This window comes from Pan troglodytes, chromosome 21 (genome assembly GCF_028858775.2).
Source record: "Pan troglodytes isolate AG18354 chromosome 21, NHGRI_mPanTro3-v2.0_pri, whole genome shotgun sequence".
Classification (NCBI taxonomy): domain Eukaryota; kingdom Metazoa; phylum Chordata; class Mammalia; order Primates; family Hominidae; genus Pan; species Pan troglodytes.
In genome coordinates this window covers 39492884-39520483 of record NC_072419.2, presented here as the reverse complement: position 1 = coordinate 39520483, position 27600 = coordinate 39492884, and the positions used below count along the sequence as shown (strand labels likewise).

Genomic DNA, 27600 nt, shown 5'->3' with positions numbered 1-27600 from the left:
TCTGCCCCCAGATCCACATTGTTCAGAGAGTCCTCTGTCTACCACACTGCCAAGATAAACAAAACATATGTCCCCCACCCTAAAGCCATCCCACTGAAGATGGTCTTGAGGCTGACATGAAGGCAGGTGGGAAGAGCTGGCTTTCTGATTCCTGAAGCACGGGGAGGTGGTCAAGACTGTGGACATCATCCACATGTGGCCCAGACATCACCCAGATTGGCTCAGATGTGCCTGAACATGACCCAGGTGTGGCTCAGCCATCCAGTCCCCAAGCCTGCCAGGGGCAAAATGATTCCTGTGCCGGGACAAAGAGACTCCAGACGGCAGGCAACACCGGCAAGTGTTTATTGATTGCAGAGAGGGATGGTCTATGGAGCTCACACCCATACTCCCAGCTGGGACCCAGCCTTCCCTGATGGCTGCCATCCAAGTCTTCACTGGGAGACAGGAGAGGTGGGTTTCCACAAGGAGGCTGGAGTAAGCACAAGGGCATCCTGGAATTGGAGGGGAAAAGTCAGAAAACAGGTTTCTTTAACCTTTTGCCTTGTGGTTTATGCTGGTTTTGTCCTCCATAAGGTGACTGCTGGCACTGGGGGACCATGACCCTGAACCCACAAATACAGAATTCTTAGAAGGGTCGGGGTGGAGGGTCTGTGTGTGAACATTAATGCCACACCAGGTCCTGATGTCATCTCCATTTTGCAGATGGGGACACTGAGACTTGAAGATGGCAAAAGCCCCTTTCCAAAGTCACGCACTCAGTAGGTGGCAGAAGTGGGATTTGCACTTAGCACCCGCCTTGATCACCCCCTGCTTTGGGCCCCTCCTCTGCATGAGCTAATGACAGTAAGGTGTCCATCTCAGTTAGCAGGCATTTACTAAACACCTACTGTGTGCAGCCACTGATCACAACAGAGAACAAAGCAGACAGAAACCCCTGCCTTCTTGGAGTTTTGGCTCCACTCTAGAGGGGGAGAGATGCCCCAGAGCCTGGCACACAGTGACTGCGAGCTGTTCTTCTTAAGGGTAGTATTTGGGAGCGAGGGTGACACTGCCATAGATCCTCTCCCCAGCAGATGCCACGGAGAGTCATTTGCTCACCAAGCATTTATTGAACACCTACTGTGTGCCAGGCCATGCTGAGCACCGGGGACAGAGGCATGGACAAGATGGACATGATCCTGGCCTTGAGCTGAGACCATCTGGCCACATGGTGTGTGTGTGTGTGTGTATGTGTATGTGCATGTGTAGTGTGTGTATGTGTGTATATGTGTATGTGTGCGTCTCTGTGTATGTGTGTGTATGTGTGTGGTGTGTGTGTAGTGTGTATGTGTGTGGTGTGTGTATTGTGTGTGTGTAGTGTGTATGTGTGTGGTGTGTGTATTATGTGTGTGTGTAGTGTGTATGTGTGTGGTGTGTACGTGTGCAATATATATGTGTGTGTGTATGTATGTGTATAGGTGTATAAAGGTGTGTGTGTATGTATGTGTATAAAGGTGTATGTGTGTGTGTATGTGCGTGTGTATGTGTATAGGTGTATAAAGGTGTGTGTGTATGTATGTGTATAAAGGTGTATGTGTGTGTGTATGTGCGTGTGTATGTATGTGTATAGGTGTATAAAGGTGCGCGTGTGTGTGTGTATATGTGTGTGTGCATGCATGCTTCTCAGGCCTATGAGGTTACCTGCCTTGGATGTTGCCTCAGATCCTGGGCCTCCTTCCTCATCTTTCCTGGAACACCAACAATCCCTGCCTCAGGGCCTTTGCACTTGACATCTGATATGGTTTAGATCTGTGTCCCTGCCCAAATCTCATGTAGAACCCGATGTTGGAGGTGGGGTCTAAGCTGATTGGATCATGGGGCTGGTTTCTTGTGAATGGTTTAGCGCCATCCCCTTGGTGCTGTTCTCGTGATGGTGAGTGTGTTCTTGTGAGATCTGGTTGTTTAAAAGTGTGTAGCACCTCCCACCCCTTGCTCCTGCTTGGGCCATGTGATGTGCAGTCTTCCCCTTTGCCTTCCGCCATGATTGGAAGTTTCCTGAAGCCTCCCCAGAAGCTGAGCAGATGCCAGCATCATGTTTCCTGTACAGCCTGCAGAACCACAAGCCAATTAAACCTCTTTTCTTCATGAATTACCCAGTCTCAGGTATTTATTTTCTTTCCTTTTTTTTTTTTTTGTGGGGGGATGGATTTCACTCTTGTTGCCCAGGCTGGAGTGCAATGGCGTGATCTCAGGTCACTGCAACCTCCGCCTCCTGGGTTCAAGCAATTCTTCTGCCTCAGCCTTCCGAGTAGCTGGGATTACAGGTACCCGCCATCACGCCCAGCTAATTTTTGTATTTTTAGTAGAGACTGGGTTTTGCATGTTGGCCAGGCTGGTCTCGAACTCTTGACCTCAGGTGATCTGCCCACCTTGGCCTCCCAAAGTGCTGGGATTATAGGCACAAGCCACTGAGCCCAGCCTCAGGTATTTCTTTATAGCAGTGTGAGAACGGCCTAATACCCTGTCCCTCTGACAGGACACTTCTCCCAGCTACCCACAGGGCTCACCCCTCACCTCCTCAGGCATTGGCTCAAATGTTACCTCCTCAGAGAGGCCCTCCCTGACCACCCCATCTGAAAGAGCACCCCCTTCCCTGACATCACTCTCTCCTCCTGAGCCTGCTTTATTTTTCTCCTCAGCCTTCCTCCACTCAGCCTGATGTTACATCTTTAGGGCTTGTGTATCTGCCTCTTCTGCTAAAAGGTAGGCTTGAAAAAGATGGGAGTGTTTTCCATTTGTTCATTTCGGTGGCCTCGAGCACTCAGAAGCATGGCTTGCGTATAGAAGACCCTTGAAAAATATTTAGTGAATTACTGAATGAATGAATGAATGACAAGGGGGTGGAAAAAGTGTACTGACCCCAGGCTAGGAGGGCTCCATCCTCAGCACAGCCAGCCTTCTCACTTGCAGATGAGGAGGTGAGGCCCTGAGAGGGGAAGGGACTTGCCCAGGGTCACCTGCAGGCTGGGGTTGGAGTGCAGGCCCCACCTCCCAGCCAGGGCTCTCAGTGGCTGTGCCCTCCCTGGGGCAGGATGTTTAGGGCCACACCCACTCACCTTGGTCAGTGAGGACTCAGCTGCCTCGAATCCCAAGGCCTTCACCAATGACACTGGGACCCCAGATCTTAATTTGCCTGAAATAACAAATGTGGTCAGAAACTGATGGGCCTGGGGTGAGACTGGGCAGCCAGGGGCAGGCTCAGGGTTCCTGAAGGGGAGCCCTGGCCTGGCAGGCCTGATCAGACAGCCCCCTCTGCCTCTGCTCGCCTGTTCTCTGGCCCCAGCATTGACCCAGCCTCGTCTACCCTCCCTTTGCCTCTGGCACTGGCTTCTGGCCAAAATGCAGTCCTCACATTCTCTTACGCTCTTGCTCAAGAACCATCAGGGGCTCCCATTATCCCCAGCAGAGGTTTCTATACTTTGAGATTTTTCCAGTCTAATAAAATAAAGAAATTAAAAAGGTGGAACTGTATAGGTTACAAACCCTTCCCACCCCTCATTCAACCTGGGGCTGAATTAGAGTATTGGGCACTGACTGTGCCAGGCACCTCCTGATTTGTGCCTCTGAAGAAGGTACTTCTACGTCCCCATTTTACAGATGGAGAAACTGAGGCTCAGAAGGATTGTGCAGCTTGACCAAGGCCAGGCACTAGCAAGAGGGGGAACAGGGTCTGCTGAGGCACCTCCAGTTGTCTCTTACACCTCTCTCATTGCTCTCATTGTCTGCTTATGCCTCTGTCTCCTTCCAGCCCTGCAAGTCTGGCCCACTGCTTGGTTCATCTTTACGAGCCCAGCCTCTGGCACTAGCAAAGGAATTGGGCTGAGAAGGTTCTTGGGAGGAGGCAGATTTTGAAGTAGGCTCTGAGGGATGGCTGGGAGATGAATGAAAGGGGCCCCATTCATGGAGATGAGGGCAGGGGAAGTAAAGCCAAGCCCTGGGGAGAGAGGGGGCACAGATGGCAGAGGTACGCACCATTCTGGTTCGGCAGCAGGATGGAGTGGATGATCTCAGTGATGATGTTTTTCAGAACATCAGGCTGTGAGAGAGAGAAGGGGCACTGTCACCCTGGTTGAGCATCTGAAGTTCCCCTCCATCATTCTTCGTGGGTGTGGCTCCTCCCCATGGGTGAGGTGGCTGGTGGAGATGTAGGAATTCCAGGTCCCCTGCTGATCAGAGCTGTGGGGGCTCCCAGGGACCAGATGGGCTGGGTTGGGGCATGAACTCAGCCGCCCCTGGGGCCTGGTAGATGGGGGGATTGGGGTGCATTGGAGGATGCCCCATCCTCAGGGGCCCCACCACTCTGTTGCAGCTGAATTTGCCCTGAGGGAATTTTGCCCTGCATTGCCTGAACTTCTGACTTCTGGAGGGAAGCCAGAAGTCCTGATTTGCATGTGGAACTCTCCCTGTTTTAAAATATTAGTCACCGGGCATGGTGGCTCATGCCTGTAATCCCAGCACTTTGGGAGGCCAAGGCGGGCAGATCATGAGGTCAGGAGATCAAGACCATCTTGGCTAACATGGTGAAACCCTGTCTCTACTAAAAGTACAAAAAATTAGCCGGGCGTGGTGGTGGGCGCCTGTAGTCCCAGCTACTCAGGAGGCTGAGGCAGGAGAATTGCTTGAACCCGGGAGATGGAGGTTGCAGTGAGCCAAGATCACACCACTGCACTCCAGCCTGGGCGACAGAGCGAGACTCCATCTCAAAAAAAAAAAAAAAAAAAAAAAGTCAAAAATAGTGAAAAACAAACCATAAAAACCAGAGAAAACACGCCAGACTGAGGTATTGGGGTTCGGTCTGAATCCCAGCAGGAAGGGGCTGTCTAGGGGCACTGAGGCACGTCTACGTGTGCAGAATGAGATTGTGAGTCAAGGGCACTTGTGTTCTAATTCAGGATCAAAACTTCACTGAAAGAAAGTGTGTACCTGTGAGTGTATTTGTGTGTGCGTGTGTGTGTTCTCAGCTGTGTCTGACACACAGTGGCTTCTCTGTAAACATTCGAGGGAAGTTGGACTTTGGTGGAGACCGGCCAGCCCCCCATGGTGCTTCTGTGGGGACCTTGTTTGAAGCAAATCCTGGGCAATATCTGTTTTGAGAGTGGACCATTCCAGGCCACCCCCTGTGCCCTCAGGCACCACCTGTTAACACTTACTTGGAACCAGCCAATCCCAGAGTTCATCAGCTGGATCCGATCAGAGCTGCAATGGAAGATGCCTGTGAGAGCGGCCCCTGAAGTCCCACTCATTCACCATCCACTCATTCAACAGTGATTTATTGAGCACCTATTATGTGCCAGGCACAGTGCGGGCTCCAGTGAACCACATGAAGTCCTTGCGTCGTGGAGCTTGCATTCTAATGGCAGGGGTGGGGTGGGGGGCATAGAGGGGGCACAGAAAACAAATAGCAGTCCAATGAGCAGAAAAATCAACCTCAGGAGTCAGGGCTGTGGTGGACAAGGAGGCCCAAGCTCCTTCAAAGGGCGCCCCAATTCCTGGCTCGACAGTTTGTTGCTATGTAGGATTGTGGGCACAGGGCAGCCAGATAGTCTGATTTGATATGTGCACAACTCATTTATATTAAACAGCCCAGCCCTATGTGGGCTGATCAAAAGAGCCCTGGGCCTGACTTGTCCCCAGAGGCTCCAGCTGGCAGCCCCTGCACTCACTCTGGGGCCACAGGAAAGTGGTGGGGAGGGAGAACAGGCAGGGTGCAGGAGGCAGCTGGAGCCCTGCACTTCTGTGCCGGGTGACTGTCACTGCCAGGGCCTGGGAGGTGTCCAGAGTGGGCTGCCCGCGGCTAGGGTTTGCCTGTGCTATGGCTGCTGCAAAGCCTACTTCATTTTCCTCCCCATTCCCTCACATGCAGTCCTTGTCAGCAGGAGCATCCGGAAGGACCTCCCTGCCCACCCTGGAGCCGCCTTCACCTGACAGCCACAAAGTCGGTGTTTAAAGAAACCCATGGTTACCAGGCGGGACTCATTTCCGTCAGCAGAATCTTCATGATGATTTGTGTGTTTACCTGATGTTATTCAAGTTGAGTATAAGTTGGTCACCTTTGGTGTAAAACTGAGCTTCCGAGCTGGCTTCCTGCAACAAGAGAAGCCCAGGCCCCATTGTTCTCAAGAGGATCCGAGTGTGGAGTTAGGGGTTATGCAGGGAGGCTCTGGGGTCTGAATCTCAGTTCCTAGCTCTGTGACCTTGGCAAAGGGTTTGACCTCTCTGGGCCTCACCTGCCTCATCTGTTAAATGAGATAGTACTTGCCTCCACTCCCCATTTAACAGATGACAATCTAGGCTTGCTGTGGGGAACGATAATGATGATGATGACAACAACGAAAGCAGCCACTATTCATAGAGCCCTCACTCCCTTACCCTAGTGTGTAGGTGGCCCAGCTCAGGAAGTTTTCATATTCCATTTTTCTGGACACACTGATTGGCTCAAGAATGGGCAACTGACTCAGGCTCATTCAGTGAGAGTCAGCCCTGAGATGTTTGCTGGAACTATTGGAAAGATAGGTTCTTCCTGCAGTGATTGCCAAGCTGATAGGATATGAGCCTAATGCAGCCTGGGGCACTTCCATGAGGGAATAGCTTGCCTGAGGATGAAGGCAGCACAGAGGAAAACAAGGCTGCTAGGTGGGAGAGAGGAGAATGAAGAGGATATTGTTTGAGCACCTGGGTCCAGCTATTCCCGAAGTCAATAGCATCTAGACTTTTTAGTTATAGGAACTAATACAATTCCTTTTGTGCATATGAGTTGAGTTTCTGTCCAGAGATTCCTGACTAAGAAAGTCACAGGGTTAGAATTGGACCCACAAAGCTTCTGGCTCTTGGTTCAGAGCTCCCTGTCCCCTGTCCCTGCTAAGTGATGAGAGTGGTGGAAATGTTTAACAAAGCAAGAGGGTGAACAGGAAAAGTAGACAGAAGGGTCCCCCTGGTTGCTGCCAATATTGCAGACAACTGAACTCACGATGCCCAGGGTGAACAAAGGGCGGAGGGCTTCACTGGAGGGAAACACTTCCAGCACGATCAGTTGGGCCACCTTGGCACGGCCTTGGTCTATAAAAAACTCGGGAGTGTCCTGAGTTAGGATCTTCACGATCTGGGTAGACCCCAGCTTATCTGCAGCCTGGAAGGAGATCAGACCCACATGTGGCCTCCCAAGTGCCCACCACGGCCCACAGGCTCTGTGTGGCCTGGCCCCTGCCTGCCTTCCTGGGCTCCCTGCTCCCTCTCGTGTTCCAGCCACCCTGTCCTTCTTGCAGATCCTTGAATGTTGTGTTGTTCTCCCTACCTGGCAGCCTTTGGTCTCCTGTTCCCTCTGTCTGGAATGCCCTTCCCTTCAGGGAGGCCTCCCTGACGTCCCAGACTATATCAGGGGCCCAGAGTGTTCTCACGGCCCCTAGAACCTGTCCTGTGTTACTGCACCTGTAATGGAAATACTATCCATGTGATGATTTGCTTCAGGTCAAACTGGCCTGCTAGACTGAAATCTCTGTGCGGACAGGGATGCGGTTTGAGTGTCCCAGTGATGGAATGAAACACTAGTCCCACTAGATTCTCCTCCCCAGAGGCCTGTGTCCAGACCACAGCAAACACCCCTCAAGCTGCAGATGGCAAACAGACCAACCTTTTCATTGATCAGCCCGATGCTTGACTTCAGCCGATGGGCAATCTCAGGAAGCTGAGGGTGAGAGGAGCCAGAGAAGGTCAGTTGGAGGGCACAGGGAGGCACATCTCCTGCACCCCACTGCTGGGAGGAAGGTTTCCCAGGACCCCAGAAAAGCTGGGTGGGCCCAGTGACCCAAGCCATGTGTCTGTCATTGGTGGAAAAACAGCCCCTAGGTCAGCTTCTATGGGGCATGGGGTCCTGCTGGCCTGGACTTTTACTGTGGGCTGGTGATGGTTGTGGGTCTGGGGCAGCTTCCTGATCTCAGAGGACATAGAGAGGTGATTTCATTCTTACTGCAATCATGAATGGGCTAGTTGGTGACCACTCCCTATTTTCTCACCATCCCAGTCCCCTGAGAGCTTGGTTATTGGTTGTCTGTCAGCTGCCCTGAAGTTCTGCCATCCTCCCATAACGTTGGACCAAACATTCCCCCTCTGGACCTCAATTTCCCCGTCAGTCACCCGGGAGGAGGTGGCACAACATAGTTGACTGGTGGTGGTTATCGGCTGTGCCCTGTTAATAAGGATTCCAAGGTTGTGTCAGCATCCAGACTCAGTAGAAAGGAGAGCCTTGATTGATTAGTGATGTCTGCCATGAGTGTCATAGTGGTGAGCAGTGGCACAGTCGCCATCCCTGGACTACTCACTATCTGAGATGTATTTATCACCCCTGGACTACTGCATATCTAAGATGCCTTTTGATTTCACAAGACTGTTATTTGGTAGAGGAAACATTTGCATCAGATTCCAGAGGGTAGAACCATGACTGGGGCTGGATGTTACAGGGAGGATTTTAGGTTTAGAGCTATGTCAGAGGCAGGGTCTATTAGGGGAGGGAGTGAGATCTCCATTAAACTGAGCCTGATGGAGGATTCCTGCTTAGGGGCACCCTGTGTTCAGGAAATTCCTATGATGCGGCCTGGGCGGCCCTATTCTCTGCCTTGTGCTGAGGTTTACCACAGAGTCCAACAGGACCATGAATTCTTCTGGAGGGAGCGCAGCAGCCACTGCAGCTTTCACCACGTCCTGACTCACGATGAGGCTGAACGGGATGTTGTCCAGGGTGGGCATTGTCAGGGAAGCTGCAGAGTTATTGAACCACTTGGTCACCTTTCCCTGTGAGTCCAACAACTTGGCCTGAGGAGACAGAGCAGGGAGTCGGCTAAGAATTTTAACTCTGCAGCTTACCCAATAGCAACCTAGAAGGAAATGACACCATTCAGCCTGTTTCCTTTTTGTGCATTTGTTGCCAGGAAGCTTAGCCTGGAGCTCAGGTGCGTGGCAACATCTACTCCATCTTTGCCCCTCGGATAATCTCTGACTTTTATTTTTTGTACCAGATATCTTAGTTTTTTTCCCCATGCTTCAACTTCTCAGACACCTCAAACCCTTTGGACGGAGGGAAAATTAAAAACTACAACAAAATGGAAGAAACGATTTGATGCTGCAGTTTTCCAAAGGATCCATAGAAACTAGTCCAGGGGCCAGGCGTGGTGGCTCATGCTTGTAATCTTAGCACTTTGGGAGGCCGAAGTGGGAGGATCATTTGAGCCCAGGAGTTTGAGACCAGCCTGGGCAACATGGCAGAACCCCATCTTTACAAAAAATACAGAAAATTAGCCAGGCGTGGTGGCGAGTGCCTGCAGTCCCAGCTACTCAGGAGGTTGAGGTGAGAGGATCGCTTGAGCCCAGGAGGTCAAGGCTGCAGTGAGCTGTGATGGCACCACTGCACTCCAGCCTGGGTGACAGAGTGAGACTCAGTCTCAAAAAAACAAAACAAAAGAAACCTAGTCTGGGATTCATGCTACCAGGATGGTCTGGCCCTTTGGGGCGTCCAGCCACAGCATGGCTGTGCAGCTCCACATTGGAAAGGGAGCTGACAGTTACTGGGCACTTCTGGTCTGCCAGGCATGGTGTGGTCTCATTTCATCCTCTCCTCAGTGGCCATTATTACTGACATTTTGCAGACAAGGAAACTGAGGCTCAGGGAGGTAAAGGAACTTGCCCAAAGTCACACAGCCAGGGAATCATAGAGCTGGGAGAGAAACTTAGGTCTGTGTTTCTTGATCCTTGGCTTTTGTTTCAAGGTTGTCATAGGTTTGGGGATTGGCAGGGACTTGCCTGAGAGAAAGGCTGAGGGCCCAGTGTCCCCACTCGGACCCCCCCATGTCACTCTGGGTGACAGAGTGAGACTCAGTCTCAAAAAAACAAAACAAAACCAACTTGCATGGGACATATTCAGCCTGCAATGATTTTTCTAGATCAGCCCGTGTCCTAACGGTGACCAGGATTTTCTCTCCTAACACAGGCCCATGCTATCTGACTCCTGGTGGTCAGAGAAGGGCAGCAATGTCCCCACTTCACCCTCAAGGTCCTGGGACACTCACCCCCAGGTAGAGCTGAATGGTGTCACCCTTGATGGCAGGATACAGAAGGTCAAACTCCAGACGGTCAATGCTGAGGGAAATGGGCACTGCTCAAGGACAAGAAGAAAGTTCTGTGAGGGTGGAGGGCAGTACTGGAGGGGGAAGTTGGGGGGGCTGCTTCCAGGTGGAGCTGTACTGTTGCATGGGGGGCAGGTAGGGAGGAGCAGATAATAATGATGTTGATAATAATGATGCAAACAGTGATGACAGTGACATTTATCGAGCATCCACTAAGTGCCAGGCCTCTGCATGTCAGCTGGTTCATCTGCATGATAACGTTAGGAAGTAGGTTTTATTATTACCCCCTTTTACAGATGGTGAAACCAAGTCTGAGGAAAGGGAAATGACCTGTTCAAAGCCGTACTATGAGAGCATGGGAACCCAGTCGGTTTTATGCCAAAGTCCCGGTTTGGAACGGAACTGAACTGTTGTATGTAACACTCCACCGCCCCTACCAGACTGAAAGCCGCGTCCCCGACGCAGGTGGTTCTGGGTCTGGACACCCTATGAGCACCTGGATCTCAAGGAAGCTTAGGCTGGAAGCCAGAGGCCTGGTAACATCTACTCTGAAATCCAAACTGGCTCCTCTGCTCCCCCAAAGATCTCGTGTTCGCGTCAGAATTCCCCACTTGGCCGCCAGGTGGCGGTGGCGTGTCACCTGCCCCGGTGTATGGCCGAGGATGGGGAGTGCTGGAGGGCCAGGGACCGGCCGCCTACCGCTCCAGGGAGACCTCCGGGCCCGTCCTCGGGGCAGCGGAGGAGCCAGCTGGACTTCGGTTTGAGCCCCAGTGACCTTGGCTGGTCTCTTCTCGAGTCTGAATCTGTTTCCTCGTCTTAAAATGAGGGTATAGTGCCCGCCAGGGCAGCACATGTACTAAAATCGGAAGGACATAGAGACGATGAGCATGACTCCTGTAAAAATTACTTTAAAAAAAGAAAAAAGGTCCGTCTCCGAAAAAAAAAAAAAAGTATATTAGAGTCAATAAGGTCCCCGAAAATGGCTATAACAACAACAAAAAAATGTGATTTACAAAGAGAAATCTACAGACTTGTCAACAAAATGTAATGTGTGAACTCTGGATCCTACTCTGAATACTGACCAAATATCTGACGATTGGAAGAACTCTTTGGGAATTAAAAAAAAAAAAAGAAAAAAGGAAAGAAACGGCGGTAGAATAGTAATTCCTGCTTCATGTATACAACTGGCACCTAGTAACGGCTCAATCCGAATGACACTCGCTCAGAACTCAAGTCTTCCTCTATCACCAACTGCCTCTGTGAACTTGGACAGTGACTTCATTGCTCGGAGCCTCTTTCATCACAGTGAAGGGGGGTCATGACTGCCACCTCATGGAGTTGTCTGAGGAGTCAGTGAGATGTGCCTACAAAACACCCAGCGGGAGGGCGTGGCCCATGGCAGATGCCCTGTGGTGCTCAGTGCATGCTGCTCTCCCTTCTCCTCTCTGGTCGCCCTTGGAATGAGCCTCTTCTGATCCCAAAGAGCAGTTGGTAGACTTTTCTTCTTCTCCGCCAGTTTCCACTCTGGGGGCCTGAGCATGGCAGAGTTCTGATGTGGGGGCAGGAGCCTGTGCCCTCCCGTATCTGCTATGCTGGGGGAGGGAGAAATGACTTCCTTCCATCTTTGCCCTTCGAATCATCTCTGATTTTTATTTTTTAAACCAGATATCTCAGTTTTTAACCCATGCTTTAACTTCTCAGATACCTCAAACCCTTTGGATGGAGGGAAAATTTGAAACTGCAACGAGATGGATAGAACTATTTGATGCTGCAGTTTTCCAAAGTATCCATAAAAACTAGTCCGGGGGCTGCGTGTGATGGCTCATGCTTGTAATCTTAGCATCTTCTGTCTGTCCATCCATCCATCCATCCATCCATCTATCCATCCATCCATCTATCCATCCATCCATTTAGCATGTATTTGTAAGTGCTTCTCTGTGCCAAGAGGAACACCTGCTATGTGCCCAGAACTTTCCTGTAGACTTTTATTCCTCACTAACAATCCTATGTTGTAGGGATGGTTAAGCCCCATTTTATGGATGAGGAAACCGAGGATGAGGAGGTAAATTAGCTTTCCCAAAGTCATGGAGCAAGTCAGGGGCAGAGCTGGGATTTGAACTTGGGGCATCCACTGACCTGACAACTGTACAAATAGTAAGAGCTCATGAAGTCCTAGTCGTGGCGAATTTCTGTCTGCGCGTCTGGGGCAGGGATCAACTGATGCTTGTCTCACCTGCTTCTGGGCCTGAGTTGCAGCTCAGGCCTGACTTGGGGAGGCCTTCCCTTGGTGGAGTCAGGGTCTGGAGGCCAGCTCCGTAGTAAAGGAAAAAGTGGGAGAGAGAGCAGAGCACCTACCCTTCACCAGCTGCAGGAGGTCTGCATACATGCCATTGAAGGAAGCCTCGATCACAGGACACAGCTGCAACAGCATAAGCAAGGGGCTCCATCAGGGAGGGGCCAGAATGCAGCCCCACAGCAGCCCCGGGCTGTGCCCGGCCCACCTGGCCTGTGTCCTACTGCTGTGCCCATGGCCAGCCAGGTTCCATCCATGGGTTGAGGATTCATTCGTGTGTTGAACCCAGCCTGCAGGGCCACCTGGGACCTTTTGCAGTGGTTTGTCCCTTTCCCTGTGCCCAGGGTATACTTGGCCTGCCAGCAGCCCTCCCTCTCTGACTCCTTGTCTTGCTCACAGGTGTCTGTGTTTTCCATGAGAGTGAAATGGAGGCTGGGCGCAATGGCTCATGCCTGTAATCCCAGCACTTTGGGAAGCCAAGGTGGGTGGATCGCTTGAGGCCAGGAGTTTGAGACCAGCCTGGCCAGCATGGTGAAACCTCATCTCTACTAAAGATACAAAAAGCCAGGCATGGTGGTGCACTCCTGTAATCCCAGCTACTTGGTTGGCTGAAGCACAAGGATTGCTTGAACCTGGGAGGTCGTGGTTGCAGTGAGCTGGAATCGTGCTACTGCACTCCAGCCTGGGTGACAGAGCAAGACTCTACTTTAAAAGAGAAAACAAAAGAGTTAAATGGAGAATTTGTTTATTCATACAGCAAGTTGCTACTGAGTTCTTTTCACATGTCAGACTCTGGAACAGAGGCCAGCAAGGCAGACCCGACCAGACTCCTGGGCAATCTCTTTGTGCCCTTTGTGGCTTTCCAGCCCAACACATCCCTTTGCTCACTGGGCACTTCTCTTCCTAAAATTGCCAGCAGTTCTCAACAGGGGGCGATTTTGTCCCCAAGGAGACATTTGGAAATTTCTAGAGACATTTTTAGTTGTCACAACTTGGAGGGGATGACAACTAGCGGGTAGAGGCATCTAGTGGGTAGAGGCCAGGGATGCAGCTAAACATCCTACTGTGCATAGGACAGCATCCAGACAGAGAATTATCCAGCCCAAAATGTCAGTACCACCAAGGCTGAGAAACTCTGACCTAACCTAACCCTGACCTGAGCTGTTCTGCTTAGGGAGAAGGTCAAACATTTGACTCACTTTTCAGGGCAGTGCTCCAAGATTATTGAGGGCATTTTTGTCTTGTTGACCACCCCTTAATACTCTTGAGGAATGACAATGCCTCTGAGAAATGTTAACTCCTATGAATAACCGTTCCCTGCTCCTGGCTGCATTGCCAATCTAGAGCCCAGAGAGGATGGAAGAGTTTCAGCTCAGAGACTCCCAGCAGGCACTGCCAGGGGAGCCTGTTTCTCACCGGAAAGGTGTCCCGGGGAACCTCTGCATTTTATCCCACAATTCCCCATCCTTCATTTCTATCAGCAGGTCTCAACCCTGGCTACACAGTAGAGTCCTCTGGGATACTAGGACCCACCCAGACCAGTTACTTCTGAATCTCGGGTAGGGCCTAGCTATTAGTATTTTTTAAAGGCTTCTCAGGTTCTGATGGCTCTGATGTGCAACGAGGGTTGAGACCCATGGATTTACACTGAAAAAGATTTCAACATTTTCCCTCCCTCCCTCCCTTCCTTCCTTCCCTCCCTCCCTCCCTCTCTCTCTCTTTCCGTCCTTCCTTCCTTCCTTCCCTTTCCCTTCCCCTTCCTTCCTTCCTTCCTTCTTTCCTTCCTTCCTTCCTTCCTTCCTTCCTTCTCTCTCTCTTTCTCTCTCTCTCTCCTTCCTTCCTTCCCTCTCTCTCTTTTTCCTTCCTTGCTTCCTTTTCTCCCTTTCTTTCTTTTCTTTCTTTCTTTCTTTCTTTCTTTCTTTCTTTCTTTCTTTCTTTCTTTCTTTCTTTCGTTCTTTCTCTCTTTCTTTCTTTCTTTTTCTCTCTTTCTTTCTTCTTTTGAGTCTCACTCTGTCACCCAGGCTGGAGTGCAGTGGTGCAGTCTCGGCTCACTGCAACCTCCACCTCCCAGGTTCAAGCAATTCTCCTGCCTCATCCTCCCGAGTAACTGGGATTACAGGCGCCCACCACCATGTCTGGCTAATTTTTGTATTTTTAGTAGAGATGGGATTTCACCATGTTGGCCAGGCTGGTCTCAAGCTCCTGATCTCAGGGGATCCTCCTGCCTTGGCCTCCCAAAGTGCTGGGATTACAGGAGTGAGCCGCCACGACCAGCCTAGCTAGATTTTTTTCCATGCATCTTATGGAATACTCACAATTATATAAAGCAAGTCATTCCATCATCCCCATTTTATTTATTTATTTATTTTTAATTTTTTTTTTTTGAGATAGAGTCTCTCTCTGTCGCCCAGGCTGGAGTGCAGTGGCGTTATCTCAGCTCACTGCAACCTCCGCCTCTTGGGTTCAAGTGATTCTTCTGCCTCAGCCTCCCAAGTAGTTAGGATTACAGGCCTGCGCCACTGCGCCCAGCTAATTTTTGTATTTTTAGTAGAGATGGGGTTTTGCCATGTTGGCCAGCCTGGTCTCTAGCTCCTGATCTCAGGGGATCCTCCTGCCTTGGCCTCCCGAAGTGCTGGGATTACAGATGTGGGCCACTGCGCCTGGCCTCAACATTTTCTAAATGAGCTCCTACCAGACGCTCACCTCTTAAACGTGCTGTGCCTTTTCTCTTCATGCCAAATAAAATATTTCTATGACCGTCATATCAAATCCAGTGAACGTAGTGGATTTGCTGATGATAATGGGATGCCGGCTTTCGCACATTGTTCTTTCTACTTAGCTTTTCACCATTAAAGACAGATACTATGCAAGGAGCATTGTATAATTCCAAGTTTTTGTCATCTTTTCTACTGGAAAATATATTTTTAACTATTAAAGTGTGATGCCAGATAAAATATGATTTTGCTGGAGGCTGGGAAGAAAATCTACAGCTGTGTCCTACTTTATGAAATTCCCACCTTGAAACAGATAAATAAAATTATTCAAAGAAGCAAAATTTTCTTTCTTACATAAGAAAATTCCAATGTTATGAAATTTTTCACTTTTGGATTCCCTTTAAAAAACTCCCTGGATACGTACCTTTGCTAACAGGTCGGAGTCTCAACATTCTACCTATAAGAAGCCATTGTCTTGAACTTTGAGATCACACAATTCATTATATTCATTGTTCATTATATTCATTATATCACACAATTCATTAATTCATTATATTGGTTCCCTCCCTTCTCATCTCTCTCTGTCTCTCCCCATTCTCTTCCAAAAAAGTACTGGAGAAAGGTAGCTTGAATTGGGCTGAATCAGTATTGCTTCTGAAATTAACCTTTTAAGATCTTATTTGAGCTTTATTTAGTTTTTGATTATTCACTTATTTTTCCCTGGCCTCTTTAATATGTAGATATTTCGACTATTAAAATAATGGATCTTCCTTTGACTATACATGCTACTCTTAAGCTTTACTAGTGCAGAAGCAGAAGTTGAAAATCATAACTCCAGCTTATTAGAGAAACAAACGTAATTGTATATTGTACAGTTGATGTATATTTCACAAAATGGAGATTAAATGTTTTACTGTATTTTTCTTGAAGGTAAGGACATGGAAGCCAACTTGGAGAAAAATAAAAATCTCCATTGTTTTAAAGTACTCTTAATAAGAATCACATTGTTTATATAAAGCATTGTGTTATTTATTTATTTAGTTTTTGAGACAGAGTCTTGCCGTGTTGCCTAGGCTGGAGTGCAGTGGCACAATTGTGACTCACTGCAGCCTCAACATCCTAGACTCAAGCGATCCTTCTGCCTCAGCCACCTGAGTAGCTGGGACCATAGGGACACACCATCATGCCCAGCTATTCTAATTTTTTATTTTTTTGTAGAGATGGGTTTCTCTGTGTTTTCCAGGCAAGTCTCAAATCCTGGGCTCAAGTGATCCTCCCGCCTCGACCTGCCAAAGTGCTGAGATTACAGGTGTGAGCCACTGGCCCTGGCCTAAAATACTGTTTTAAATATTGCTACTGTCATTTTAAAGTACTCTTAATAAAATCACATTATTTTAAAAAGGATTTGCTGGAATGTTTTCATAAATTATTAAACACAATGTACCTATTTAATAATTACAAGTATTGTATAATGACTTCGAAACATAGATCTGATTTAAAGGCTGACACCAAGAGCAGCCTCTTAAAAACACTAGTGCGTGTGGATGGAGGTGGGAAGGCAATCTGCAAAAGATCAAAGCGCTCCTGGGTGAAAGTAAAAGGATTAGGGATTCTTTTTTCCCCAAATTTTTTCATTTATTACATCATCTTTTCAAAGAAAAAAGTCGCCAGGCACAGTGGCTCATGCCTATAATCCCAGCACTTTGGGAGGCTGAGGCAGGCGGATCACCTGAGGTCAGGGGTTTGAGACCAGCCTGGCCAACATGGCGAAAACCTTGTCTCTACAAAAAATATAAAAACTAGCCATGCCTGGTGGTGCTCATCTGTCATCCCAGCCACTTGGGAGGCTGAGGCATGAGAATTGCTTGAACCTGGGAGGCGGAGGTTGCAGTGAGCTGAGATTGCGCCACTGCACTCCCACCTGGGCGACAGAGCAAGACTCTGTCTCAAAACAAACAAAAACAAAAATCAAAGAAAAAAGTCTTATTCCAAGAAATATTAGCTATTTGACAAGGTGTTTTGACCCTAGATAGGGTGGCCCATTGTTACGAACACATCTTGGAATTTACAGTGGAAATCGCTGGTCAATGTGGATGAATTCAATTTACAAAGTTTTAGTATACCTGTGACAAATAGGGGCAACTAAAGTGAGAGTCACCTGTGTTTACTGACTCAGAAAAAAAATCCAACAGGACCTGGTGGGTGGTGCAGCCCTGAATACCACAGCCAGATTGATGTGTGACAGTGCCATGCTAGAGCCAGCTTGTACTAGCTTTTAGAAACAATTGTTAAATTTCCACAAATTTCTGAGCTGGGTACTAAGCCCAGACATTGTTACAGATTAGACATATAAACTTACAGTTAAATAAATTATATTAAAACAAATTTAATAAAAATTTAAAACGCATTGCTTCCTAATTATTTTGCTGTATTTTACTACTATCTATTACTCCTGAGGTCATGTTTATGTATCTGTTTAGTGGAAATATACAATCGTGTGCTATTGTACATCTTTTCCCAACTCTGTTCAGTGACATCACACTGGTCGCCTAAAATTGGCCCCGAAGGGAGTATTTCCACCAGGGAAATCCGCAAAAGCTACAAATCAGGGTTGCCTCCCTTCAACAACCCCTCCAGGGACAATTGCTAAAAATTTATCAGCACGTCACTGTTCACGGGCTCCTGGCTGACTTTTAGCAGTCCCATGACCTTGCCTGTCTGCCTGGGTCAATGGCCCACCCCACTCCATGACTCTTTGCTATCCAGCCCCAGATAATCCTTTCAGCAAAACCCACCCAAGGAGACTCCAGTCACTTAGCACCAACTTGCAGTTCCACCCAAGCCCCACAGGGGGCGCAATGTCCACAGGCCAGAGAGGCCCTGATTCCACTCACCTGGTTTTTCACTAGATTGGGCAGGGATGGCACTAGCAGGTTCATGACCTGCTTAGCTAAGGCGTTCACCAGGAAGGAGAGCCTTTCAGGGAAGAGAGCACGAGAGACATTAGGAAGGGTCAGAGATGATCACCCCCTCCTCTATTTTACAGAGGGGGAGGCTGAGTCTAAGGGAGGAAGGAACCTGCCCAAGGTCACAGGACGTGTTAGAGACGGGGCTGGGAGTAGCCCCTGAGCCAGGTGTAGGCAGTGGCAAAGAGTTATCAGAAAGCAGCGGCTGGGTGTTGCCATTGGAACTTTATGCTGGGCATTGGGATGATGGGAGCTGGCATTTCTCCCTGTCCTCCTGCTAAGAAGGGAAGGGGGGGGGGGGCGCCATGTTTTTTGGCACCACCATGCGCTTGCACTATTCTGAGTGCTTGATGGCTGTTGTCTGATCAGTTTTCTCACCACTGCCTGGAAGGTGTCATTACCTGCACTTTACAGGTGAGGAAAGTGAGACACAGGGTGGCCACTTGGCCACCATCACCCGGAGAGCAAATGAAGAGAATGTGTTGGCCTGACCCAAAGCCTATGTTTTTGCCCCTGGCTCCACCTACACCTGCCCTGGTGTTTGGAGGAGCTTCTAGGCCTCCCCCTTCAAAGATTTGCCCCACCTCCCGGTGTCATGCCTGAAACCCACCATGGTTGCTTCCGACCTTGATGTCCTGAACTTCCCTTGGCATCACAGATTCCCTGGAAGGAGCCCCAGATCAGGAATCAGGAGGGGATAAGTCCCTTTCTTTCTCTAGGCCTCAGCGTTCTCCATTTGTAAAATGGGGGAAGTCCACTGCCTGGCGTTCCTTCCAGGCAGGATGGGAGCCCGGCTGGTGGCCAGCAACACTCACTTATGCAGCAGTTGGATGCGCAGGCTCCCATGGCTGGTGGCACAGTCACTGAGGACCAGGCGAGTGGGGCCACTTGCACTGGTGTCCATGCGGACGATGGCTTGGGCCTCAGTCGTCATGTGGAACTCCACGATGGTCTTGACCAAGGGCCTAGTGGATGGAGGCACCTGACCATGTGAGCACCAGGCAAGCTCGGGCTGGAGCAACCCTGCCATCCATCTCTGTCTTCCAGCCCTCACCTCCTTCCTCAGTCTCCTTTGCTGGTTTCTCCTCATCTCCACCCACCTTCACCCCAGCATGTCCCAGGCTCAGTTTTCAGAGTCCTCTTTGGTTGAAACTTCTTTCGTCTGCTGACAGCTTCCAAACTTACCCCCAGCCCCCTACTCCGATGTCTCACGGGCTTCTCAAGTTTAGCGCATGCAACACTGGACTGGCTCTTCCCCAGACCTGCTCCTCTCATGGCCTTGCCTGTCTTGGTTACTGACCACTCCATCCTGCCAGTAGTGCAGGCAGAACTCTTGGAGTCATCCTTGACTTCTCTCTCTTTCCCCCTGAATACACATGCATATTCAGTTCCCCGGGATATCCTGGTGTCCCACCTACCTCCAAAACATATCCAGAATCCAATCAACTTCTCAGCACCTCCCTGCCCCAAACCCTGGTCTAAGCCATCATTATCTGCTCCTGAATTGTTGCAGTAGCTTTGGGATAGCCTTTCTGTCTCCACTCTTGCCCCCAGAAAGTCTTTTTTCCCCACAGCAGCCAGGAGTCTTTAAAAATGTGAAAGCACAGCATATCCCTCCTCTGCTCAGAATCCTCTCTGGCTCCCGTCCTACTCAGCAAAAGCCAAGTCCTTATCTTCTCCCAAGAGGCCTTGTATGTTCTGGCCTCGGCTGCCTGCTGGCCTCATCTCCTACCATGCCCCCTCTCTCTTTCCCCTGTCTTTGCCATTCTTTGAGCAAGGCAAGTACACTGCTGCCGCAGGGCCTCTGCACTTGCTCTTCTCTCTGCTCGGAACTCTCTTTTCCAGACACCTGCATGGTGGGGGCGGGGGAGGGGGAACGAGCAGATGAGCCTATCAAGCCTACTGTACTTGATGGAGGGGTCACTCACGTGTTGAATCCGGCCACCATGTCCAGGGGGATCTTGACTAGCAGCTCCTGGTCATTGGCCGAGGGCTTCACCTGCAGCTGGAGGATGTTAGCTGTGATGACCTTCAGCCTGGATGGGGTTTAGGAGAGATCAGAATCATGCCTCCGGCTCATTGTTCCCAAATCTACTCCCTCTCTATCTTTTCCATCTCCCTGGGGTGCCTAGGCAACAGCGGGACCCTGGCCCTGCCCACTGACTCCTCTCCAGATGGTCTTGCCTCCATCCCTCCACTCCTGCTCACAATGCTATTATGGTGCCTTCTCTTCTAGGTGGTGACTCCCAGCTCCTTGAGCTGACTCATAAGACCCTCTGTGACCTGACCCTGCTGATCCCTTACTCCTTGCCTTGAGGTTTGAGCTCTAGCCATTCTGACCGACTGTCACTTCTCCATGCCTTTGCCCAGCCTGATTCTTCTACCTGGATGCCATTTGCTTCTTGTCTCCTGGTGATCATTGAGTCGTCGGCTCCACTGTCACCTCCAGTGAGAAGCATCACCTCATCCCTTCCCTGTGCCACCCCAGACAACCTTGCTCTGGGTTTTTTTTTTTTTTTTTTTTTTGAGACAGAGTCTCACTCTTGTCACCCAGGCTGGAGTGCAATGGCACCATCTCAGCTCACTGCAACTTCCACTTCCCAGGTTCAAGCGATTCTCCTGCCTCAGCCTCCTGAGTAGCTGGGATTACAGGCTTCTGCCACCATGCCTGGCTAATTTTTATATTTTTAGTAGAGATGGGGTTTTGCCACGTTGGCCAGGCTGGTCTCGAACTCCTAACCTCAGGTGATCCACCCACCTTGGCCTCCCAAAGTGCTGGGATTACAGGCTTGAGCCACCGTCCCTGGCCTTGCTCTGGGGTTGTTGTATTAGGGTTCCTGCATCACTGTCTTATGGTTCTTGTTAACTATTCTGGGAGCTTCTTGACGGAGGGGCTTTGTTTGATCCACTCTTTGTGATCTGACACAAGTCGATGCTTACAGACTGGTTGACTGAGCATGCAGAGCGTGTCCCGGGCAAAGGTGTGGGAAGGGGCTAGCTCCTGGTGTGGTCCCGCTGCACTCACCAGATGATGTGCTTCAGGACGGTGTTCACCAGGCTGCCCAGCACAGGGATGCCTCCGGCTGGCTTTTCCCGCATGGCACTGAGCAGCGGCAGCTGCTGCAGGATGCTGGTGGCGTTGTGGTCCTTCAGCTCCTGTGTCAGCTCTGGAGGCAGACCCCAGGGATTAGGGCCCAGGAGGAGGGGCAAGAAGGAAGGCTTGGTGGGGGCTCCAGGCTGGGGAGGGGTATCACTCGAGGCTCCCTGAGGTAAGGCGAGGGTGTAGCCGTCTCTACTGTGGTGGAGGTCAGGACCAGCCTGTGTAGATGTAGCCTTGAGGACAGTAGCCCAGATGGGTCGTTTTCACATCAGGAGTGAGGCTGGGACCATTCACACCCCTGAGCATTGCCAGCCTCTGTGAGGAGTGTCGGCCACTGCACTCAGCACCTGGACCTACACTCATCTCCTGAGCCAGTTGCAAGCATTTCTAGGGCCAACAGGCAGGGAACCCTCAAAACTCTGTTTGGGGCTGTTTTGCTGCCAAAGCACACTTGTTAACAATTGTCTGGCATCCATATCCTATGGATGTGTTGTCCAAAAAGCCTCAGGTGCTGAGCAGAGGAAGAAGGAGCCAGGACAGTGGCATAAGTGTCAGGAGCCCTGGGTTCTTGTCCCAGTTGGCTTTTTGTGAGCAGCTAGAGCCCATCTGGCTCATGTGCAGAGCAGGTCAGAAGTGCTGGAGAGCTGATGCCCCAGGAGCAGACTTCAGCCAGTGATTGGTGAGAGTTGTATCAATATCCCAGCTCCCTCACCCCTCAGGCAGGATAGCTCAGATGTGTGTCCCTCATTGTGTATCAGAGCTCCTGGGTTATAGCCTCTCAGCTGCAAATCCACCCACTTTGCCTGCTCTGTGGTAATGGAACTGGGCCCAGTGAATATTTCTTTTTTGCCATTTGGCACAGTGTTAAGCCATTTCAGTGGAGACTCTGGAGGGGCATGGGGGGGATTCCCTTCATGGCTCTGGTGTGCTTCTCTTTCCAGGTTCCTATGGTGTCACTGCCCAGTGGCTTTTGCTGAGTGAGTTCTGCAGGCACCCCGGCTAGCTTCTAGGCAGTTCCCCAGAGACAGCTTCCCCGTGAGTTAACAGCAGCCCCCTTCCTCCAGGGGCAGCTTCCCAGAGAATTTTATTGGCCCCCTGGCAGGTAGTTCTCCACCCACTAGCGTCAGATTGCCAACTGTGGACCAGCTCTGGCCTGGGACAAGCCAGCAAACTTCTCCACCACACAGTGGGCTTCAACCACACCCTCTACAAAGAGGGCTGGGGAGGATTCTCTACCTCTGAACTTGCTGTCCTTGGCTACCCCCTCCATCCCTAGGTTATCCTTTAGAGCTCTGTCTCTTTTCCCTCTTAGCCAATTCCTCATTCTTCCAATCCCCTGGTAATACTTCTTTACATTAAACTTACCTGTTGGGATTACCGTGTGGTTTCTGTCTCCTGAATGGCCCTAATAGATGCAGTTGCTAGGCAGGACTGAGCTCCAGTCACCACAGTGGTAACTGGCTTGGACATGCACCCCTCATGGGATGCCTTTCCTTCCCTGCCTTGCCTCCCCACACTCCTGTAGGTGTTTCTGGGGTCACCTTCAAAACCAACCACTTGTACACAACTCCTTATAGGAGAACCTAAAGCATGGTTGTTCATCTCTAAGCTCCTTCTGGCTGAAATTCCACATGCTTGAGCTTCACAGTGTGGATCCAGGCCACCTCTGCCTCCCTCCAACCTCTCAGGGCCCTCTGCTTCCTGTCCTTACTTGGGAATCCATCCTCTGGCTACAGAGCCTGTTGGTCCCACAGGACCTGCCCCTGCCCCTCTGGCCATGACCCAGGCCCCTAGTCCCCCTGAATGCAGAGGTCTGGTCCTCTAAGTGCTCAAGTGGCCTCCAGAGCTGACAGGTGAGTCCCCTCTAAGGGGATAGACTTTAGAGCAGTCGTTCTCCACTGAGATGATTTTGTCCCCTAAGAGATATTTGTCAATGTCTGGAGACCTTTTTGGTTGTCACAGTTGGGTTAGGGATGCTGTTAAACATCCTAAAGTGCCCAGGACACCCCCCATAATAAATAGTTGTTTGGTCCACAACATCAGAAGTGCTGAGATTGAAAGCATGGTCATAGCATTCATAAAGCTCTAGTCAATTCCAACCACCCAGTGAGGAAGGCCCTCTTATTTGTGTCCCAAGGTGGAAGCTGAGGCTCAGGGACTGGCCCAGTGCCCCAGAGCTGGAAAGTGATACACTGTGCCTGGGACCCAGGCTGCCACACTTGCAGTCAAGGGTCTCTGCTCTGGGGAGGAGGAGCACACTGGCTCTAACTAAGACGGGGTGCTCTGATGATGGGATTTCAGGTGAAGGCAGTGGGAGAGGCAGCTGCATCACTGCACGCAGTGGCTGCATGCCCCTTCTGCAGGCTGTGGAAACTCAGGGTCTTTGGAACTGTGGAATTTAAGAAGGAGTTCTTGGAATCGTGGACTCTTGAGATCACAGACTCTCCAGACCTTTACAACCCCCCACTCATGTTCACCCACGTTCTGGGATCTCAGCCATGCACATCCCCCATGATGAGGAACTCTCTCCCTCCTTTGGGAAGCTGTTCCACCTACCCCCTTGTCTTATGGCAGCCAGGTCTGGAGGGACAAAACTTACTTTCTTTGATGACTTTTGGGCCGAGGATGAGAACTGCAGTGGGACTGAGGGTGGCTTGGATCAAGGCGGCTGCCAGCAAACCACAGAGAAGGGTGAAGGTCCACGGGCCGGCCATCTTCCCAGGTGTCAGAGAGCAGCAAGTGCAGGATGCCAGACCTGGGGTGAGCACAGAGGGACCTGAGGCAGAGGGGCCAAGGGCAGGCCCACGATGCCCGGTGACCTGGGGCACGGTGTCCAGGAGAGGCTGTTTAGTGCAGTGTTTAACTGCCTGGGCTAGCTGTGTAGCCTTAGGCAATCAACGTAACCTCTTTGTGCCTCAGTTTTCTTATCAGACAAATGGGGATAATGACCCCAGCTTCCCAGAGTTGAGGGATTAAGTGAGTTAATATCTGGAAAGCATTTAGCACGGTGTCTTTCACATGGTAAGCACTTGGAATGTATTAGCTATTTTCTTTTTTTTTTTTTTTTTTTTTTTTGAGACAGAGTCTCGCTCTGTCACCCAGGCTGGAGTGCAGTGGTGCCATCTCGGCTCACTGTAAGCTCCGCCTCCTGAGTTCACGCCATTCTCCTGCCTCAGCCTCCTGAGTAGTTGGGACTACAGACACCCACCACCGCGCCAGGCTAATTTTTTTTTTTTGTATTTTTAGTAGAGACGGGGTTTCACCGTGTCAGCCAGGATGGTCTCGATCTCCTGACCTCGTGATCTGCCCACCTCGGCCTCCCAAAGTGCTGGGATTACAGGCGTGAGCCACCGCGCCCAGCCTGTATTAGCTATTTTCTTACAGAAAATCCAGCAACAATGCTCAGAACAAAGAACTTCTGCTTCCCGTGTCTCCCACCCCTCAGTCTGACACTTAAAACCCTCTGTGGTTCACTCTCTGCTGACCTCACCTCCTGCTTTCTCTCCCCTTGTTCTAGCAAGTTCCAAGCAGTTGGAAGGTCTCAGAACATACTGTGTTCTCTCCTGTGTCCATGCCTTTGCTCTTGCTCTTCCTTGCTTCCTGGAATGCTTTTCTCCTCCCATATCTCCCTGATGAACTCCTATTCATCCTTTAAAACCCTGCCAAGATTTTTCACTTTCCCTATAAAGCTTCCCCTGTCCTGCAGACAGGGAACCTGGACCACACTTGGAGAAATGTTGTCCTGGGGCCCAAGACATGAAGGTTGGAGGCAGGAAGGAAATGAGGAGCCAGGTAGGACTCAAAGTTGTGAAAAAGCTCTTTGCTTAATCTGCAATACTAAGGGGGCTGGAGAGGGACTGAATGGCTTCTTGGAGCCAGGAAAAGAAGGGCAGAGAGACAGAGAGAGAAAGAGAGAGAGAGAAAGGGCCCTGTGGCTCATGCCAGGGAGAGGAGCTTGGGGGTATTCTGGCCCCTTGGCTGCTCTGTCCCCTCCCTCCACAGGGGTGTGGCATCAACATCTGTAATCCAGTCCTGAGCTCTCCAGCTTGCACCCTGGCTCTGTCTGCCAGCCCCCCATGGAAGCTCCTGCCCCTGTGGACTGTCCTGCTTGGAGGGAGGGGAGACGCTGCAGAGATCTGAGCCCCTCGCTTGGTTTAGCATGTGGATTTCTTTTTGCCAAAGACAAATGTGGCATCCGGATGACATGTGTCTCCTGTGCCCTGGAGCAGTGTGAGCTCTTCTGAGACCCTTGCAATAATGATTCAGCCTCTGCTTCCCTGACCAAGCTGTGAGCTCTGGGAGGGAGGGCTGGGTCTGCCTGCTCCCTGCTGTGTCCCTGGCATCCAGTATAGTGGTTGGCATAGACCAGGTGCTTAATAAATGGCTGCTGAATAAATGCATAGTCTCTGGAAGCCCCGAAAGAATTGGAAATCTGAGCCTGCTAAGCTGAAAAGGTTAGTGTTAGGAGGCCTGAAGGTGGAGGGGAAAATATTATTGGCTTGGCAGCCAGATGAACCCTAGTTGGAGGCCTGCCTCTACCACTTGCTCTGTGATCTTTGACAAGTGACTTACCCTTTCTGAGCCTCCATTTACTCATCTATAAAATGGGGAATAATTATAGTACTTATGTCATAGGCTTTTTGGGAAGATTAAATGAGACAATCTATTTGTGGCCTGGCATGGCCAAGCGTTCAGTAGATGGTAGCTCCCACCATAATTATGACAGGTATTATTACTAATATTGGAGTCAGAAGGAGACACCTTGCAGCCAAAGCCAGAAGACAGAGCTGAACCCCGGCATCCAGGCACCCCTGTGGCCCCACTCCATATTTTCCTTGCAAATATCTTGACTCTGTCTGTCCTGCATTATCTGTACACACTGCTCAGTCCTCTTTGGATCAGAGAAACCCAGGGACCCACGAGGATGGTAGCACCCCTGTTTCCCTCCTGTGGAAAAGACTCTCCTCTCCCAGATCCAGGCACAACACACGCCCCTGTCATATGGCACCTCCTCTCCCGGCCTTTGCTTCTGCTAGTTCCCCTTCGTGGAATATCTTTCTCTCCTCCTTTGCCCAATCGCCTTCTACTCGGCTTTGCAACCAACACATCACCTCTTCCAGGAACCCTTCTTTGACTGTCCTCCACTCCCATGTCCCTGGGTCTTCCTTGGGCACCACATTGTCCTGCACTGGGAGTTCTTTGAGGGACAGAGTCTGCGTCTCATGCTTCTTTTGTCCCAGCACCACCGCAGCACAGCTGGGACAGAGCAACTGGTATGTGCAGAGTGGGTTTATGTCACTAGGACGAGGTCAGGAAAACACTCAGCCAGCCCCATCCCTTCGTCACTGCCCTTTGGTCCTCTGGGCGAGGGAGCTGGGCATCTCTCTACACCTGGCCCTGACCCTCAGCGGATCCTGACTCACCGAGGGCCCTTCCCTGAGGGCGAGCCTCCCCTGTGCTCCTGACCTGACCCCAACAGGTATCTCTAGCTCAGAACCTTCCTGGCAACCTTGGCTTTCAGCCCCTTCCCTACTTTTACCTGGGCACGGTGGAGTCCTCGGCCCGCTCCTCTCCTCTCCTGGGCAGTGGGTCTGGAAGTCCAACCTTATATCCTGCACACCCCAGCACAGGCTTTGTCTTTAGGCAGAGGCCTCAGACCAGGCCGAGGTCTCCAAGGTAAATATTTGTGCCTTCTGCTGAACCACAGCCCCGCCCGGAGGCAGCCTTGGGACTCCAGCTTCCTGAGGTTTGGAGAAAGGAAGGTCCAGGCTGAGAGAAGCACAGTGCATATAGCAGAATAAGCACTCCATAAATGTGAGTAGCCGTTGCCATTAATATTATTATTGCTTATAATAGGATGAGCCTTTGTAGAGGGATTACAACAATTGTTTAGTCCAGATAATCAATTTGGGAAAATGAAGGAGTAGCCTTACCCACCCCTTATTCCTAAATACATCAAGGATACACATCTCCATCAATTAATTCACCCAGGAGAATAGATTCGAATCCTATTTTTGCCACTGCTTTGCTGTGTGCCCTTGGGCAAGGTACTTCACCTCTCTGGGCCCCAATGACCTCATCTATAGCATGGGGATAATAGTAGCTCCTCCTCATAGGTTGTTAAGAGCATGAGTTGAAGTGCATGCCTACACAGTGCTTAGCATGGGCTTTCATTTCATTCATTCATTCATTCCGCAGCAATTAAAACCTGCTGTACCTTGTCTGCATCTTTAGGAATCTCCATGAGCACTTGTGGACCAAAAGAATAAGGAGGGATGACCATGAACCTAAAGGACAAATGTCAGAGCCCAGCAGGACGCTGTCATCCACCACCTGGGCCCAGGTCTTGGCTCACGCAGCCTGCACAGTCACC

General features: G+C 50.5%; 1 protein-coding gene across 2 annotated transcripts in view; it reads right to left on the bottom strand.

The window, feature by feature from the left end:
- Nucleotides 1–323: 323 nt before the first annotated feature.
- BPIFB1 (BPI fold containing family B member 1) overlaps nt 324–27600 on the bottom strand; it is a 34144-nt gene continuing 6867 nt past the window's right edge. Inside the window, exons 3-18 of one of the 2 annotated variants that reach the window (XM_016937714.2) lie at nt 26767–26968; nt 23827–23982; nt 21153–21294; nt 20056–20163; nt 18943–19092; nt 18056–18137; nt 12510–12573; nt 10098–10183; nt 8668–8847; nt 7670–7723; nt 7010–7168; nt 6059–6126; nt 5193–5238; nt 4015–4078; nt 3099–3175; nt 324–2832 (exon numbers count right to left, since the gene is read on the bottom strand). In XM_016937714.2, the coding sequence (XP_016793203.1) occupies nt 2782–2832; nt 3099–3175; nt 4015–4078; nt 5193–5238; nt 6059–6126; nt 7010–7168; nt 7670–7723; nt 8668–8847; nt 10098–10183; nt 12510–12573; nt 18056–18137; nt 18943–19092; nt 20056–20163; nt 21153–21294; nt 23827–23941 (1446 nt within the window). In that variant the 5' untranslated portion in view covers nt 23942–23982; nt 26767–26968 and the 3' untranslated portion in view covers nt 324–2781. The remainder of the gene's footprint in view (nt 2833–3098; nt 3176–4014; nt 4079–5192; nt 5239–6058; nt 6127–7009; nt 7169–7669; nt 7724–8667; nt 8848–10097; nt 10184–12509; nt 12574–18055; nt 18138–18942; nt 19093–20055; nt 20164–21152; nt 21295–23826; nt 23983–26766; nt 26969–27600) is intronic. The other variant, XM_016937713.2, reaches the window with a different exon arrangement.